Raw genomic sequence first — 19,551 nt, forward strand, 5'->3', positions numbered from 1 at the left:
TATACAAGTTAATATAGGATACAATTCCTGCTTTAAAGGATCTTAAGTATAAATTGGGGAGATAAGGATTACATTTATGAAAAGTCTCATGCTACTATAAGGATTTAATAACAACAAAATTAACACTACAAACTACTTCTTATCAGGAGTTAGATGTAAGTCTTAGTTTTGCCTCGGATGATCTAAACAAGCCACTTTACCTCTGTAAACCTGTTTCCTCATATAAAATAGACATGACTAAAAATAGCTGACCACCTGTTTCACATGAAAGTTAGGGCAAGAAAAAATAATGATGTATGTAAAAATCCTTTTTAAACTAAAAGACAAAATACGAAAGTTAACTGTTAATCTCCTGTTATTGTGATCAAATAAATAATAGATGAAATAAATGTTATGGTAAATTTATGACTCAGGAGACAGGTTGTGAATCTCCCGACATAGAATCGGAATCATCAAACTGAATATGCATATCAGATCGTGTGGAATTAGGGCCCAGGAATCTATTTTTAACAAGGTTCTCCAAATGATTTTTATGTGTAGAAAGGTTTGTGACTGTTTGGGCTACTGCCCTGGAAAGAAACTGGATTTGAATTACACCTTGAAGGAACAGCAGAGTTTCAATACCTGGGTCAAGAAGTATTTCCCAGGAAGAGGAAATGCTATGAACAAAGACACAGAGTTGAAAGTTGTTCACTGACCGTAAATTCAATTTGTGTCAGCAGCTTACAACGTGACAAGAGGCAGAAGCTAAAGCTGATTCACTTGGTTATAAAGCAGAAACCAACACACCACTGTAAAGCAATTACACTCCAATAAAGATGTTAAAAAAAAAATAACAGAGAGAAAAAAGAAACTGTTTCAGGGCCTGACATACAATGGGAACTCCATAAATACTCACTGAATGAATGAATGAGTACATAAATAAGGCCAATGAAAAAGCTGTTTGGTTTTCGGATACATTAACAGAAGTAGAATTTCCCCAATAAGGGATAAGACATGCTGTATGGGTCAAACCACCACAGCCCACTTGAAGGAAGCCACTGGAATGATGGCTCTCGGAATGTGTGTTTTGAGAAGCACAGCAAGGAAGAGAAAGGACCAGAAACGACGTCATGTAGTTATAATAGAAAACACTGCTACACTGGCTTGTCACACGCAAGCACTTCTCAGAGCTCTACAATATCCACTCATTTAATTCTCCCAACAATATTCTGAGATAGGCAGGTAGTATTATTCTCCACTGTTAACAGTTTTGTTTTGTTTTTTCTGAAAGTGTATTATTAAGTGTGACATTTTTCAGGTTGGTGACAATTTTTTAACCTTTTACATTTAAACAAAGTAATACTCATTTTCTTTTAAGTGATTTTTTTAATATTAAGAAAAAAGAACGATGAAGTAAAAAGAGTACAGAGGCATGTTCAAGTTCAACAGCCGGATGTGGAAGTTCTAATATATTTTTTTTTTAAGTTGACAGTGCCAGCTTTGAAAACCTTAAGGAAAACTGTTACATTAATGGAAGCTCACTGAATAGTTGACTTTTAAAAAGATTTTGCTCAGAGATTGAAGCAAACTGCTCACTGTCTAATACTGAAATTCAATGGTCGCTGCAAGTGAAAATAATAAGCAGCGTATATGAACTTGGGAAGGAGATGCTCATTTTCCTAGCTGAAAATATCTGGTAAATATTTTTTAGGATGAAAGTTACACAACAAAATTGGTGTATTTTTCTGGTGTTTTCAGCATTCCTAACGACCTAAATTTGAAAAGACAAGGGAAAAGCCGTACTCAATCTATGTCGAACATATCCAAAGCTTCCAAAAGGCATCATTATTGTTAGATTGGAAGCAAGATTTAAATACAATTGCCTATGACTTCTCAATATTGTTGTTACACACTGAAAAGAATATTATAAAGAAACTCTGTAAAAAGTAAAGTTTGTGACACTGTCACATCTCAGTTTACTATCTTAAAGTTACAACCAGTATTTTTTAGAGAAAAGGCTGAATATGGAAAGTATATCCAGCAGTAGCTTTCAAAACCATAATCGGTAATTGAGCTACACTCAGTGCTCAAAAAGAGAACTGAATTATTATGACATTTAACACAGAAAAATGATTATTTAACTTCATCATCATTATGGGGTAAGATGCTAGGTAGAAAGAAAGTAATGATATTATGCCATTCACAAAGATCTATTTGCATAAACTAGAACTTTCTACTTTGACCTAAAAATATGGGAAAGAAGTCAACTCAGCAGAGCAGTGGCTACACGCATAATATTGTCTTTGTATGTTTCAAGCAAGGCCAATTGTCTCATTGAGAAAATTGTATCTAATTATTATTTTTATATTTATTTTGGAGTTTTTAATATATTTAAACATTAATAAAGTTATTTGGTGTTGACTATGTTTTTTAATTGATCAGTGTACTAAGTCTGATAATTTCATGAAATTTTGTTTCAGTTTTGTACACATGCACATACACAATAATGAGTCATGATGTGAAATGTGTTTCTTATATAGATTACCATTAGAAAGCTTGAAAAACACTACTTTAAAACTTGAGCTAATTGAAATATAAGAGTTTGCTTATTGAAATAAAAATGTTTCATTCAATAAAATAAATCCCAGTTATAGGTATACCTTTTGTATTGTCGAGTTTAGCAATGACTTTTTGTTCTGCAACATTCCAAATGATCACTAAATTATCGGTACTGCCACTTGCAAACAGATCAGGGTTATGTGGACACCAAGAGATAGCTGTGATTGTTTTTTTATGTTCAGACATAATTGCGTGAAGTTTGAATTCATTATAACGGTGATCCAACTAAAAAATATATAAATAAAACATGTCAGTGCTTCTTTCTATGTAATACACTTTCCATTAATAATCACATTATTTTTTAAAAGCTACATACATGAAAATTAGTACACCTAATAACAAGATATGAACATAATTCAAGCCTTGGTCTACTTTCAAGTGAATTCAAATGTATTCAATTAGCTGAAAGAAATCATTTTTAAAAAAAATAAGAGAGAATTGAAATTAAACATACCAATTTTAAAAAGAAGTAACAATAAATGTTGTACATTTGAATATGCATAATAATTCAGAGATTTATTTTCCATAGCTCTCTCTATTTATGAGGGAAAAACACCTTGTTCTTAAAATATTTTTTCCGCAAATTTTTAACTTATATTTGAGTCAAAAAAATGTAGGTTAAATAAGCCAGTTGCTCATTACTACATTATTAAGATGTCCAAAGTTTGCAGAGTAATGGTATCATTTGGACCTGTTTTATGTTATTGCTTTTTGGAAGGGGCATTATGTTGTGTTTTTATACCTAAGTGGACAAAAGGAATAGCCTAGTTTTCCTATTTCCTTTGTAAATGTGCCATTAATTAGTTGATCAATTCATCCTTCTATCATTTTTAACATGTTTGGGATGTATATACTGTATATGTCATTTTGTTGAACCTGGCTTTTCCCTTTAACACATAACAAACCTTTCACAGTGTTATATAAGAGTTTTTCAAATCATTATCATATTAACTATTAACTACACCAAGCTTTCTTTAACCGTATACTTGCAGTAAAATCCTAACTGCTAACACAGCCTTCAACGCCCAGCATCATGAACCTCTACTTTCGGGCCAGTCTCGTTTGGTTTCAGGCTCTTCCCTGTTCACTCCGACATTCTTGTTCAAAATCATTTCTGCTTTAGGGCTTATGTTTGCTGTTCCCTTGGCCTCGAATGCTCTCCTCACTGATTTGCTCATGGTTTTTCATTCTCCTGTTTGGGTCTCAGTTCAAAAACTCCACTTTAGAGAGGTGTTTTCTGACCACGGTAGCTAAATAAATTCATATCCCTCCCCAGAACCTGTCTCATGACTTTGACTATCTTTTTTTAAAACTGAGGTATAATTGGCATGTAACATTCTATTAGTTTCATGTGTACAACATAAAATTCAATATTTATACATATTGCAAAATAATCACCACAATAAGTCTAGTTAACACCCATTACCACACATGGTTACAAATTTTTTTGTGATACTTTTAAAATCAACTTTCTTAGCAACTTTAAAATATACAATACAGTGTTGTTAATTATACTCACCATTCTGTACCTTACATCCCTATGATATATTTGTTTTATAGCTGGAAGTTTGTACATTTTGACCACCTTCACCAATTCTGCCCTCCCTCACTCCCCACCTCTGGCAGCCACCAATCTGTTCTCTGTATCTGTGAGCTTGGTGTTTTGTTTTGTGTTTCAGATTCCACATAAGTGAGATCATTTGGTATTTGTTTTTCTCTATCTGACTTATTTCAGTTAGTATAATTCCCTCAAGGTCCCTCCATGTTGTCATAAATGGCAAAACTTCCTTCTTTCTTTATGGCTGAATAATATCCCTGTGTGTGTGTGTGTGTGTGTGTGTGTGTGTGTGTGTGTGTGTGTGTGTACACGCATACCACATCTTCTTTATCCATTCATCATTGATGAACATTGAGGTTGCTTACATGTCTTGGCTATTGTAAATAATGCTGTCATGAACGTGGAGGTGCATGTATCTTTTCAAGTTATTGTTTTGATTTCCTTTGGATAAGTACCCAGAAGCGGAATTGCTGCATCATATGGTAGTTCTATTTTTAATTTGGGGGGAAATTTTCATACTGTTTTCCACAGTAGCTGCACCAATCTACATTCCCACCAACAGCGCACAAGGGTTCCTTTTTCTCCACATCCTCACCAACCCTTGTTATTGCTTGTCTTTTAAATAACAGCCATTCTAACAGATGTGAGGTGATATCTCACTGTGGTTTTGATTTGCTTTCCCCTAATGATGAGTGAAGTTGATTGAGTACCTTTTCATGTACCTGTTGGCCATCTGTATGCCTTCTTTGGAAAACTGTCTATTCAGGTCCTCTGAACATTTGTTTTTTTTCTATTGAGTTGTATGAGTTCTTCATACATTTTGGATATTAATCCCTTATCGTATATATGATTTGCAAATATTTTCTCCCATTCAGTAGGATGCCTTCTCATTTTGTTGATGGTTTCCTTTGCTGTGCAGAAACTTTTTAGTCTGATGTACTCCTTCTTGTTTATTTTTGCTTTTGTTGCCTTTGCTTTCGGTGTCAATGACTATCTTATTATCTGTTTTACATTTTTATAGAACACATTTCTTCCTAAAACTTTTATTTATTCATTTGTTTACTCATTTATGTATTATTTCTCCCTGCCCCCGTCCTTCCTAAGAATGTGAATTCCATGAGAAGAATTTGCCTGGTTTGTTCCAGTTGCATTCCTAGTGCCTAGTAATGCTTGGCCAATAGAAGAGATTCTGTTAATATTGTTGAAAGAACGAGCTGTTGTGCTATGGTTTAACATTTAAATGACTTTTAACTTTTGCTATCGCAAATAATGCTGTAGCAAATATCTCATATATAAAAATTTGACTAATGATCTAATTATTTCCTAAGGCTTTGACCTTTATAACTTCTATATTTTTTACTACTTGAACTTCATCTATTCCTGAACAACTTTGGAAGAAAATATTATTAAAGATGACTCAGTACCAATGGAGCTTTCATCTGATTAGTGTTACAACTATAGTGACTTTAAGTTGGGCTGTTTAAAGATATAAATGCATTTTCTGTACATTTAGGGATGAATAGGTTTGTAAGTTTTAAAGTATTCAGGGATTTAGGTTACCTATGGTAGATATTGTGAATGTGTCTAATGAATCTAATAGAAAACAACTGCTATATAAGTTAGACATTCAGTGAAAGAGTCTATGAATACAAGGAATGTATGAAGAAGCCAGTCTGCATATAAGTGATCTTCTCTGACTTTACAAATTATCAATATAGGATCTTAAGCACAATATAGAATACTGAACTATTTGTAGGGATTAATTCAGTAATACATTCTTATTATATTTTCAATTCAGTATTATAAGACTGTACTGTTACAATGAGTTGGATCATAAATTACTCTATTTTTAGAATAGTTAATATATTAGTGCATTACGATTCAATGGTTAAAGAAAAATGCTAGTGGCATGTACACGTGTCATATAATAGTTCAGAAAAATCTGAAATTACATCAGTGTCATCATACAGAGTGTGATGGACTCAGATTTTGTGCATTGACACTCAGTGTTATTTAATAAATATTCCCTCTAAAAAGAATCATAATATTTTATACAGCAAAATTTTCAAAGCACTTTAATTTAGATGTTCACGTTTAAAATAATACTTATTAATATAAGTTTAATTAGTGTCAATGTCACTATTTAATCATGTAATTTTCAATGCATATTTTGAAACACATCTTTTCAGTGAACTCTGTAATCAACTGTCACCTAAGTTTATTTGTATTAACTTCTAAATCAGGGTAATTTTTAGTTTGTTTTAGTCTTTAATGACACGCAAACTTCCTTCATAGGTTTTTTAGATGAATACTTTTAGCTTAATCTTCCTAAATATTCAAGTCATAAAATGTCATCATTAAACAAGATATATGCAAACATAAAAAAAATGAAGTTTTGCCTTCATCCACTTTCTTACCTTCCTGACTCCTTAGAGGAATAGTTTTCCCTGCCTGATAAATTCTTCTTTAGGAGGAAATAAAAGACAAGACAATACGGACCAAAGATTAAGGGAGAAATTTCTTAAAGGAAGCTCAGCAACACACATAGGGTGGTAAAGAGGTAGATGGCAAAACAAAAGGGGCATTTAGAAGGCTTGCTCCTGTCTTCTGGGGAACGGGGAGTGAAAACAAAATGTGAGTTATATTGAAATTGCATTTTGATTGCTAGATATTTCCTCAATCTTGAGAAATGGACTACATAAAATCTTAGCATTGTGGAAAATTAATTGGTTTATAGATTAATGCTATTATTTCTTAAATTTTCAATAAACTACAACACTATTAGCAATTAAAAGGAATTTTTACTCCAGAATAAAGCAATAATTTTTTTTTTTACTCTTAACTGAAATGAGTTGGTTATTTCAAGATTAAAAAAATTCAAGAAACATTTAATAAGTGGTTACTAAGTGCCAGAGAGTGTGCAGTAACTTGAGAATTCAAAGATGAGAAAGACTCATTCTGGTCAATGGAAGCATGTAGAGATGCAATCCATTCCATAAGGTCCTTCACTAAGAAAGAGGAAAAAGCAGAATGTAGAAAAGAGCTTATACATTTGAGCTGACATTTGAAAGATGAGAAAACGTCTCTGGACAAGCAATGTGGGCAAACTGAAAAATTCGTGCAAGCACAGGCAAGATACAAAAGAGTCTGAGTTGTTTTGGAAAAGGCAATGATCTCGGTGTGTCTGGAGCACAAGGTGACAGGGAGACGGAGACAGGAAGATCATGAAAGGATGTCATACGATGGCGTTGGATGTTAATATTAAGGAATGAGCAACTGAAGATTGAAAATTTTAGATTTGCATTATAGATGATTGATTACACTGAAGGATCAATTAGAGGGAGTCAAGATAGAGGCAAAGAGAATATTAAGAAACTATTGTAATAGTTTAGGTGAGAAGGATATGAAGAAGGGAGTAAAAGGTAGAAAATACCAGAACCAGTCCTGGTTACCTAGGGTGTAGGACGTGAGTAGAAGAGGGAGTCAGTGATAACTCTCACATCTGTGGTTTAGACTAATGGTTAGCGGGTGACACTGGAATACTGGCTCCAGGTTTAAGAAGAAAAACTGGACTTGGATTTATGATGCTTATGGCACCTCTGTATGAAAAAATTCAGAAGGCCGTTGGCTGCGTAGATGGGGAACTGATAAGAGATGTCTGGATGGAGCCAGCACATGAAAAAAGGTAGTGATAAAGGTGTTTATCCCAAGACTATCTCAAAATATGTTACAACTGCACTATTTTTAATAGAATGCTCTCTAAGGGACTACTCACTTCTTCAACTGATAAGACAATTTTCTCGTATCACATGTTACTGAGCAAGGTTTGAAATAAATGGACAAATGAATTCCATTTATTTATATGGGAATATAGTTTAAAAGAATTAAGAACTACTTGTTCACCGTTCATAAAACAGGACCTTTAATTCCTGAAGAAATTCTTTTTGATGAATAGCATCAAAATAGGATTACTAAATCAATTAAGAATTTGCTAATAATTTAATATTATGATATGAGCATTTTCTAAAAGCTTGACTTGTAAAACTAACATAGTATAAACAGTAACAAAATATACAATAAAATACCAATAAAGTTACAGCATTAAGCTTTTCAATATTAATTAAATAGTAATTTTACCTGATAAAAGGAAAACTTGGAAAGAATCAGCATTCTTTTACCTGATAAATATAGATGGCCAGGGTAGCACAGTACGCAAACCTGTCTCCATTGGCAACGCACACATCTTTGTTCCATGGCTGACATCCAGCAGCCAGCAGTCCCACTTGTCTTACCTGGGACATGTTTGCCTTGAAAAACAAATTCAGAGGCATATCAGTCAATTCCATTATTCAATAAACTTCCTCTTCTTTGTTTTACATCTGTTTTCCTCAATCCTTATCTTTATGCCCTGAAAACATTTTCTACTAGCACTATTAACCTCAGTGTATACTTTCAAAGGACAGGAACTGAAATCTCCAAATGTCAACAGACATCAAGGCAGGTCATTTCAATTAAGGAAGCAAGAGATTATAAAACAAATGACAACTGACATTTGACCAAGGGTTGGTAATCCTACCAGGAGTGACAGGGACCAGAGTGAAATAGAAAGTGCACATCCTACCTAGAGGGTCTAGTACCACTGGAGAAGGTCATCCCATGTTGCCAGATTTCTGGAACTTCCCAAAGAAATGGAAATATCCAGATTTTTATGTAAACGTACCAATTTTTATACACTGGCAATTCCTTCAAGGCAGCAAATTCAAGTGTAAAACACTGTGAGCCAATACAATATTGGGAGGATTGTGACCACTGTCTCAGAACTTCACAGTCTTCACATTGACTCTACGTCCTCACAAAAACTATTTGAGGTACACAAGGCAGGAATACAAGCTGGGTTAACAGTAGCGTTCATTGTGAAGAGAGGAGGGAAGGAAGCTGGAAATTACAGAATATAAATCGTTTATGTGGCAGGGCAGAGGATTTTAGAGTAAACGAGCCCAGAGTCAGTTACATTATCTCTCATTTATTTATAAAGCTACTTTCTTCTTTATATCTTTTCTAGTTCATATTTCCACTTCCTGAAAAGATCTCCTTTTTTTTCCTCTTCTCTTTCTTCTCCAATTTCTATCTTCATCCCATTAAATTCCTTTATCTGGGTGGAACTAGTGATATATTTCCCCAAAACAGTAAATAATTTGCAGTGAAAACTGGCATGATAAAAAAGCGGTGCTACCAACCTTTCAGTGCTTACAAGTATAAGAAACTGCTACAAATATCTGCTTTCTTCCTCCTCCAATGACACCTAGCATTCTGGATAAATTTTAAAAATACACTTTTTTTCAATTAGTAATGTTATGACAATATTACTTTTCACTGAAAATATACATTATTTCAACCACATGTGAATTAAATAGGCTGTTATAGTTTATCCTTGGTATGTACGATTACTATTAATGTTTGTGTGTAAACAAATTTTGAGTTTATATTTGGAAAAGAAACATAAGGGAAAGATATTTAAATACACAGACAAAATGGAGTCATTTAATTTTCACTTTCTTCTCTTTTTACTTTTTAAAAAATTAATAAACTTTATTTTTAGAGCAGTTTTAGGTTTACAGCAAAACTGAGTAGAAATTACAGAGATTTTCATTCGCCCTCCAGTTTCCCAACACGCACAAGCTCCGCCACTATCAACATCCCTACCAGATGGTACATTCGTTATAATGATGAACCTACCCTGACACACCATTACTATCCAAAGTCCATAGTTTACATTAGGGTTCACTCTTGGTGTTGTGCGTTCTGCGGGTTTTGACAAACGCATAACGACATCCATCACCATTGTAGTATCATACAAAGTAGTTTCACTGCCCTGAAAATCCTCTGTGCTACACCTGGTCATCCCTCTGTCCCTCCTACTGCAGGTAACCATTGATCTTTTTACTGTCTCCATAGTTTTGCCTTTTCCAGAGTATAGCTGGAAATCATACAGTATGGTGTTTTTTCCAGATCGGTTTCTTACACTTAGTAATACGTATTCAATGTATTTTCATGGCTTGATAGCTCATTTCTTCTTAGCACTGAATAACAGTCCATTGTTTTGATGTACCGTGGTTTATTTACCCATTCACCTATTGAAGGACATGTGGTTGTTTGCAAGTTTGGGCAATTATGAATAAAGCCACTATAAACATCTGTATGCAGGTTTTTGTCTGGACATAACTTTTCAATTCACTCAGGTAAATAAGAAGGAGTGGAAAAGGAAGAGATGGCTGGAATCTGGTAAGGGTATGCTTACTTTGTAACAAACTATCAAACTCTCTTCCGAAGTGTCTGCCCCATTTTGCATTCCCACCAGCAATGAATGAGAGTTCCTGCTGCCATACCTCCTCACCATCCTTTGGTGTTGTCAGTGTTTTAGATGGGCCATTCTAATAGGCACGTAGTAGTAGCTCACTGTTGTTTTAATTTGCAATTCCCTAATAACTTTTGATGTTGGACATCTTCCCATAGCTTACATGTCATCTTCTTCAGTGAGGTGTCTTTTCAAGTCTTTTTCCCTTTGATTTTTATTGAAGTATAGATGATTTACAATGTTGTGTTAGTTTCAGATGTACAGAAAAGTGATTCATATATATATATATTGTTTTTCAGATTCTTTTCCATTTTAGGCTATTACAGGATATTGACTATAGTTCCCTGTGCTATACAGTAGGTTCTTGGTTTTTTTTTAATTGGGGTGTTCGTCTTGTTGAATTTTAAGAGTTCTCCACACATTCTGTGTAACAGTTATTAGACGGTCTTTGGCAAATATTTTCTCTGAGTCTGTGGCTTGTCTTCTTTTTCTCTTGACACTGTCTTTCACAGAGGAGAATTTTTTAATTTAATAAAGTTTAGCGTTCAATTATTTATTTCATGGATCATGCCTTTGGTGTTGAATCTAAAAATTCATGGCCATACCCAAGGTCATCTAGGTTTCTCTTATGTTATCTTCTAGGAGTTTAATAGTTTTGTGTTTTACCTTTAGGGTCTAAAATCCATTTATGAAAGATGTAAGGTCTAGTCTAGATTAATTTTTTTGCATGTGGATGTCCAGTTGTTCTAGCACCATTTGTTGAAAAGACTATCTTTTCTCCATTGTATTGCCTTTGATCCTTTGTGGAAGATACATTGATTATATTTATGTGGGTGTATTTATGGGCTCTCTATTCTGTTACACTGATCTATTTGTCTATTCTTTTATCCATACTACACTGTCTTATTACTGTAGCTTTATAGTAAGCCTTGAAGTTGGGCAGTGTCAGTCCACTGACTTTGTTGCTCTCGTTCAACACTGTGTTAGCTGTTTTGGGTCTTTTGCCTTTCCATATAAACTTTAGAATCAGTTTGTCAATATCCAACAAATAACTTCCTGAGATTCTGGTTGGGATTTTATCACATCTACAGATCAAGTTAGCAATAACTGACATCTTGACACTATTGATTCTTTCTATCCCTGAACATGGAATATCTCTCCATTTACTTAGTTCTTTGATATCTGTTGTCTGAGTTTCATTGTTTTTCTCATATTGATCTTGTACATATTTTGTTAGATTTAAACCTCAGTATTTCATTTTGGGGGTCCTATTGTAAATGGTAATGTGTTTTAAATTTCAAATTTCACTTGTTCATTGCTGGTACACAGGAAAGTGATTGACTTTTGTATATTAATCTTGTATTCTAAAATCTTGCTAAAATCACTATATTGGTACCAGGAGGTTTTTTTCTACGCAGACACTAAAGTCATCTGTGAACAAAGACAGTTTGATTTCTTCCATGCCAATCTGTATACCTTTTATTTCCTTTTCTTGTCTAGTTACATTACTTAGGACTTCAGTACAGTGTTGAAAAGCAGTGGTGAGAGCAGACATCCCTGCCTTGTTCCTGATCTTAGCAGGAGAACTTCAAGTTTCTCACCATTAAGTATGATGTTAGTTATAGGGTTTTTGTTCTTTATCAAGATGAGGAATAAATATGTTCTTTATCAAGCTGAGGAAGTTACCCTCTATTCTTAGGTTGCTGAGAGTTTTCATCATGAAGGAGTATTGGATTTTGTCAAATGATTTTCAGCATCTGTTGATACATAGGTCTATTCAGGTCTAGATACAGGTCTACACAGATTGTCTACTCATTCTTGTGTGAGTTTCGGCAAACTTTGTCTTCAAAAAATAGGTCTGTCTCATCTAGGTTATCAAATTTGTGGGCATAGAATTATTGATAGTATTCTTTTATTATCCTTTAAATGTCCATAGGATCTGTAGTGATACCTCTTCTTTCACTACTAATATTAGTAATATATTTCTTCTCTTTTTTCTTCTTAAGTAGCCTGGCTAAAGGCTTATAAACTTTATTGATCTTTTCAAAGAAGCAGCTTTTAGTTTTGTTTTCTCTATTGATTTTCTATTTTCAATTTCATTGATTTCTGCTCTAATTTTTATTATTTCTTTTATTCTGCTTACTTTGAATTCAATTTGCTCTTTTTCTAGTGTCTTAAGGCAGAAGCTTAGATGACTGATTTTAGATCTTCCTTTTTTTCTAATAAATGAACTAAATGCTATAAATTTCCCGCCAAGCCCTGCTTTTGTGGGCTTTTACTTCATTAAGTTGTATTTTCAATTTCATTTAGTTCAAAATAATTTTTAATTTCTCTTGAGAGTTCTTCTTTGATCCATGTGTTGTTTAGAAAAGTGTTGTTTAATCTCTAAGTATTTGGGGGGTTTCCAGCTATGTTTCTGCTACTGATACCTAGTTTAGTTCCATTGTCTCAGAGCAGGCACTGTATTATTTCTACACTTTTAAATTTGTTAAGGTGTGTTTTTTGGTCCAGAATATGGTCTAGTCTGTGAATGTTCCTTGTGAGCTTGAGATGAATGTGCAATCTGCTGTTGTTGGATGAAGTAGCCTATAGATGTCAATTATATCCAGTTGATTGAAGATGCTCTTGAGTTCAGCTATGTCCCTACTAACTTTCTGTCTGCTAGATCTGTTAAACTCTTATAAAGGGATATTAAAGTCTCCAGCTATAATAGTGGGTTCATCTATTTCTCCTTGCACTTCTATCAGCTTTGCCTCATGTATTATGATACTCTGTTATTAGGTGAATACACATTAAGGATTGTTATATCTTCTTGGAATACTGACCCCTTTATTATTATGTAATGTCCCTCTTTATCCCTGATAACTTTCCTTGCTCTGAAGTATGCTCCATCTGAAATTAAGACAGACATGCCTACTTCTTTTGATTAGTGTTAGCATGGTATATTTTCTCCAACCCTTTACTTTTAATCTATATGTGCCTTTATATTTAATGTGAATTTCTTGCAGAAAACATATAGTTGGGGCTTGTTTTTCGATCCACCTTGACAAACTCTGTCTTTTAATTGGTGCGTGTAGATCATCAACATTCAAGGTGATTATTGATATTGTTGGATTAATATCTACTATATATTTACTGTTTCATTTTGTTGCCCTTGATCTTTGGTCCTGCTTTTGTCTCCCACACTTTCTCTTTCTTTTGTGGTTTCAACTGAGTACTTTGTATGACTCAATTTTTTCTCCTTTCTTAGCATATCAATTATACCTCATTTAAAAACATTTTAAGTTCTTGTCCTAGATTTTGCAATATACATTGACAACTAATCCAAGTCTACTTTCAAATAATACTATTCCACTTCTCAGTACCTTATAAAAACAAAATAATCCTAATTCCTCTTTCTCATCTCTTGTATCATTGATGTCATTCATTTCACTCACACATAAGCATACCTGACACATATATATGTATGTATGTGTATGTGTGTGTGTGTACACACATAAGCTTACATAATCAAAGACACTGTTGCTATTTTCATTTTGAACAAACTGTTATTTGTTAGGTCAATTAAGAATAAGAAAATGAAAGGTTTTATTTTACCATCACTTAGTCATTCTCCACTGTTCTTCCTTTGTTTATGTAGATCTGAATTTCTACCTATATAATTTTCCTTCTCTCTGAAGAACTTTTTTTTAACATTTCTTGCAAGGCAGGTCTACTGGCAACAAATGCCCCAATTTTTGTTTGTCTAAGAAAGTCTTTATTTCTCTTTCACTTTTGAAGGATAGTTTCACAACGTACAGAATTCTAGGTTGGTGTTTTAGTTCTCTCAACACTTTAAACGTTTCATTCCACTCTCTTCTTGATTGCATGGTTTCTGAGAAGTGGATATAATTCTGACCCTTGCTCTGGCTTCTTTTAAGATTTCTCTTTGTCTTTGATTTTCTGAAGTTTGGATATGATTTTCCTAGGTGTATTTTTTTTTTGGCATTTATCCTGCTTAGGGTTCTCCAAACTTCGTGGATCTGTGGTTTGGTGTCTGATGTTAATTTTAGGAAATTCTAAGTCATTATTGTTTCAATTATTGCTTTTGTCCCTTTCTTTCTTCTTCTGGTATTTCCATTATGTGTATGGAAATGTAGTTGTCCCACAGTTCTTGGACATTCTGTTCTGTTATTTTTTCATTTTTTTCTCTTTGCTTTTTAGTTTTGGAAGTTCCTATTGTCATATTCTCAAGCTCAGAGATTCTTTTCTCAGTCACGTCCAGTCTACCAATTAATCTATTAAAGGCATTCTTCATTTCTGTTACAGTATTTCTGATCTCTTGTATTTCTTGTTGATTCTTTCTTAGAATTTCCATCTCTCTGTTTAAATTATCCATCTGTTTTTTCCATGCTGTCTACTTTTATCATTAAAGCCCTTAGCATACTAATCATACTTTTAAAAAAAATTATTGGTCTGATAAATTCCAACATCCCTGCCATATCTGACTTTGGTGCTGATGCTTGTTTAATCTCTTTAAACTGTGTTTTTTGCTTTTTAGTGTGCCTTGTGATTTTTTGTTGAAAGGAGAACATGATGTTACTGGCTAAAAGGAACTGGTAAGCAGACCTTTAGTGATGTAATGTTAAGTTGTGGGAGAAGAGAAAGCATTCTGCAGTCCTATGATTAAGTCTCTGTCTTCTCATGAGCCTGTGCCTGTGGAATGGGAATTTCACCAGTTTTCTCAGGGATCTTTCTCCCCTAGGTGGGACAGGATAGCTAGTTAGCAGAGACTGGGTATTTCCCTTCCCCCATATAGGTTAGGTGCTGATATAATCTCTGCAGATCAGGCTCTGGTAAAATAGTTTCTCCTCACAGGCAGCCTTGTTAAGAAGAAGAGTGCTCTGACATATTTCAAAACAATTCCTTTTCCTCTCCCTTTGCCAGAAGCATGAAGGGATCTTTCTCTGATATTTACTGTGAAAACTTGGTAAAGGTCCTGGAGGTAAAACTCAGAAAAGCCTGGAGGCCTCCTTATTACTCCCCCCACCGTCCCGAGTTTTTAACTCTCAGACTTGATACATGAGCCTCCAGCAATTCATCAATTACAGTTCAGGTTTTCCACTCTGGCTCTGGTTTCCACAGAGGTTTCTGCTGGTGGGTTTGTGCTCTGGTGCATTGTGATTCTCTGTATCTGCCTGTCTGTCTCTCCAATCTGGGGCAGCGGTTTGCCTTGTGACCTCACTTCTCTTATGAATCTAAGAAAAGTTGTTGATTTTTCAGTTTTCATTTTTTTGTTTTGATTTAGGCCAGAGTGAAGACTTCTGAGCTCCTACATGCCAAATTGGAAACTAAAAGTCCCTCTGCTAACTCTTTATTTATTGAAAACAAATAAATTACTTCTAAATCCATGCCAATACTTTTTATTTTATCAGTTTATCCTGATTTACTTCTTTTTAGTTTCTAACTTCAGATAATATAAACATTTCAATATTGTCATACAATTTGGTATGCCTTCGTACGTTCCTAAGCAGCTTCTGTAAGTCTTATAGTCCAACAACTTAAATCCTTCATAATTCAGAGTTGAATAACTTGTCTAAACCAGCCATTAAAATAATAAACAGGAAAAAACAAAATGGCAGTTTCTTAAAAAAATTAGAATTTTGAATGAGGTATTAAAAAATCATGCATCATTAAACATATGAATACTATTGCATCTGTAATTCTGAATTACATATTTAAACTGCTAGTATTTGAAACTTCTATATTATTTTTCTCAACAGTATCATAAAATATATGTATATAATATTATGTAGCCTTTATTAAGCGATATCTACAGTTACCGAGGAGATAAAAAGAAATGTCCAGAAGCTTTTGATATCATTGTGGTCAGCATGAACGGTTACACAATTAGTGATTCTGCATTACTAAAAATAGAAAACGTTCAACCAAAGGTCCATTTCAAAATACATGTTTATATTTGAAATATAAATCCTACAAATATGTCACATATATAGGAAATCAAATATATTTTAACTGTACGTGACAGGTAATTTTATATTTCAGGTAAATATTATGTACCCTTTTATCTTTAGTTAAGAATATGTTTCATTTTATGTGAACCACCTAAGAATTTCCATGTCCATTCTAAAGATTTGCTCTTTCAGAAAACATCATCTTTTTGGCCCAGAAACAACATACACACTTTAAAGATAAAGTACTAAACCCTGCAGCTCACTGAATAATGCAGATTTACAAAGGATTCAGGAAGAAAGTCTGAGCATTGTGTCACCTCACATGCAACTGACAGTGTCAGTAGCCTGGCAACTACAGCCCTACAGAGATATTATTTTTATTTTCTTAACCTAAATTCTATTCTTGGTTTCAATCTTATATTATATGAAATACACAATACATACATTATAATTACACTGAAGTGTAAGTGTATGAAATGTAAAAAAGCAAGTTATAAGAGTATATTTGCATTAGATTTGTATAACAAAAAAGCTCACCTCTGAATATGCAAGATTACATGACCTAAGCATGAAATTTAAATATAGCTAGAGTTACAATACTGCCAAAAATAAAATTATAAAACTAAGTTAAAATCAAGTTCATATACATGTGCTGTGTGTGTAGAAATATATACATATGCCATACATATTAATTATATCAAAGTATAAAGGCCACTTCAGTGATCTAAAGATAAAACTCATATTTGTATGTGATTTTTTTCAAACACTACATTTCTAAATTATAATTTTTAGGTCAAAAACCAACTTATCTTTTCCAGTAAGCATTAAAAATATAACTATGGAAAAATCTGGTATTCTGAATGCTGATCATATAGGGTATATATGCACATATATATCATCTGAAAAATTATACGCTGGAATTTTAGAAGAAATTAAATAATCATGTTTCAATTTTCATTAGTTAGAATAAGATGTTTCATTGTCATCTAAGTCTGTATAAGAACTGATCAAAACTTGAGCCAAAAAAAGCTTAAACTCATGAAGAGGATATGGTAATTTTAGGGTTGGACTATATCTATATATGAGAATAGTTATTCTTTTAATATATCTCAGAACAAGGAATTCACTTATAAAGGCCATAGTTTATTAAAGGGCAGATTGGGGTTATGGTGGAGGGAAGGATTTTGAATCCTCATAATCTCCATGAGCTGCCTCAAAAATCACTAAAAAGAGACACAATTTTAGCAAAATGCATTTTCTTAAAATCAGTCACCCCCTCCCTCCAAATTAGATTGTCATTCCTTTCCTTTCCCATAGAGGAATATATGCACTACACTTGAAAAAAAAAGCCTTCTGTTTGAACATCAGAAATGCACTGTTATTACATTTAAAATGCACACACACAATATAAAAAAGGGCGCTGGCATTATAGTGCGTGCACGCGTGTCTGTGTGTGTGTGTGTGTGTCCAGCGCAACTTCAAATACTGCTATTAAACTCATAAGCTGAAATATTTCTATCATTATGGTTAAAGCTGGAGTTCAGGACGGTGAGCTACCCAGTAATTCTCAACCTCCCTTCTGAAGAATGCTTTAGGATCCATACCATGAGGGTTATTCTCCAGAGTTAGATATTTAGTGGCTCCAGAGATGTTTACCAGCTTGTTTCACAGCTGGAAAAAAAAAAAAAATCTGAAGAAGAAAACCCAAGAGGCTTAACCGCTGAGGATTTACAACTAAAAAGATAATCGAAAAGAAGTAAAATGCTGAGAAAATATCTTTGATTGATGTGATTAGAATAGCACCCTGAAGAAGTAAGGAGGAAGGAAGAAAAATTCAGTGCTGCATGTCTTTAGTAGTATATGCCCTCAAACAACAATGGGGAAAAAGCTGGTAAAACTACATAAAGATATTCTGGCTCTTTTGTTCCACTCATTAATGAAAAGAAAAATCCACAAATCTCCTTCATTTAAATAATTAAGAAATCCTTCATTTAAAAGGTGAACATAATCAAAGGGAAATCTTATGTTACTCTAAACTAAATCCATTTTGATAAGGTGCATTTAAAAATGGCAGTTTTCTGCTATCACAGTAGAAATAGATCAGAATAGCTATGCTTCGCAAAAGTTGCCATAGTAACAATGCAAATCCCTTTGAAACATAATTAATTGCCTAAAAATTTACCAAATGGAACATGGCACTCTTCTTCAGAACATTTTTTCATTTTCTTTTACAATATTATATAATACATGGTATTATCATACATATTTCTATCATAAAATTATGTAAAATTACTTTCTTGAAATTATTGCTATTTTCATACATTAATCTCATTAGAAAGTATCCTATTTTATCTTTAAAGCCTAAAGACAATCTGAACACGTTAAGAATTCATCTGAAATCAGGATAGAGAAAAACACCTTTTCTTCAATAAATGACTATCCTTATATATTTTCTTACCTCTGCTTTTAAGTCTATCAGATAAGTATCCTATTTACCCTCAGAATCTTGTAATGCAAAAATGTCCACAATATAAATGACACAGAAATACAGCTGTATGAGAAATAAAGCAGAAAAAAATCACAGAAAATTATAATTACAACGTAAATATATCTTACTCTTTGAAGTCCTTCATACCAATCATCTTGCTCAAACCAATGTGAAATGTAAGTCATCCAAGCCATAGAATGTTTCTACTTTAATCAAGGCAATTGGAAACTGGCTTCAGAATAGTCAGCACCTAAAGTAATAACAATGTGTTTCAACCAAATGGGTTTACCAAACTCTGCCTTATGTTGTTCAGTACAAGAAACTAGAAGTACACACACATTTCAGCTGAAACAGTTTTAATAATTTATAAATAACAAAAATTATAAATCTGTAAAAATAATGCTAAAGCAGGAAATGCAAGCCTATAGTCAAATAAGAAGTAAATCAAATGATAATTATGTTGTTGTACTAGAGAATGCTATGTCAAATATTTCATTAGCCCTTCAGTTTTCATTCTAAAAACCATCTCGGATTTAACTTTTGCAAGAAATAGGCAAATTATTTCTAAAAGTTACCAAGTTAAAAATAAGGAATC

At 33.4% G+C, this 19,551-nt stretch overlaps 1 protein-coding gene across 6 annotated transcripts in view; it reads right to left on the bottom strand.

Annotated features, from left to right (window-relative positions):
• Nucleotides 1-19,551, bottom strand: part of WDR17 (WD repeat domain 17) — a 94,990-nt gene that overhangs the window by 51,648 nt on the left and 23,791 nt on the right. For 5 of the 6 annotated variants that reach the window (XR_005018148.1, XM_036838485.1, XM_036838488.1 and 2 more), the window contains exons 2-4: nucleotides 19,085-19,206; nucleotides 8,338-8,466; nucleotides 2,643-2,826 (exon numbers count right to left, since the gene is read on the bottom strand). Coding sequence is in view for 5 of the 6 variants with exons in the window: in XM_036838485.1 (XP_036694380.1) it covers nucleotides 2,643-2,826; nucleotides 8,338-8,466; nucleotides 19,085-19,150 (379 nt within the window). In the remaining variant the exon portion in view is untranslated. The remainder of the gene's footprint in view (nucleotides 1-2,642; nucleotides 2,827-8,337; nucleotides 8,467-19,084; nucleotides 19,207-19,551) is intronic. The other variant, XM_036838489.1, reaches the window with a different exon arrangement.

Source organism: Balaenoptera musculus, chromosome 21 (assembly GCF_009873245.2).
Source record: "Balaenoptera musculus isolate JJ_BM4_2016_0621 chromosome 21, mBalMus1.pri.v3, whole genome shotgun sequence".
NCBI lineage: Eukaryota > Metazoa > Chordata > Mammalia > Artiodactyla > Balaenopteridae > Balaenoptera > Balaenoptera musculus.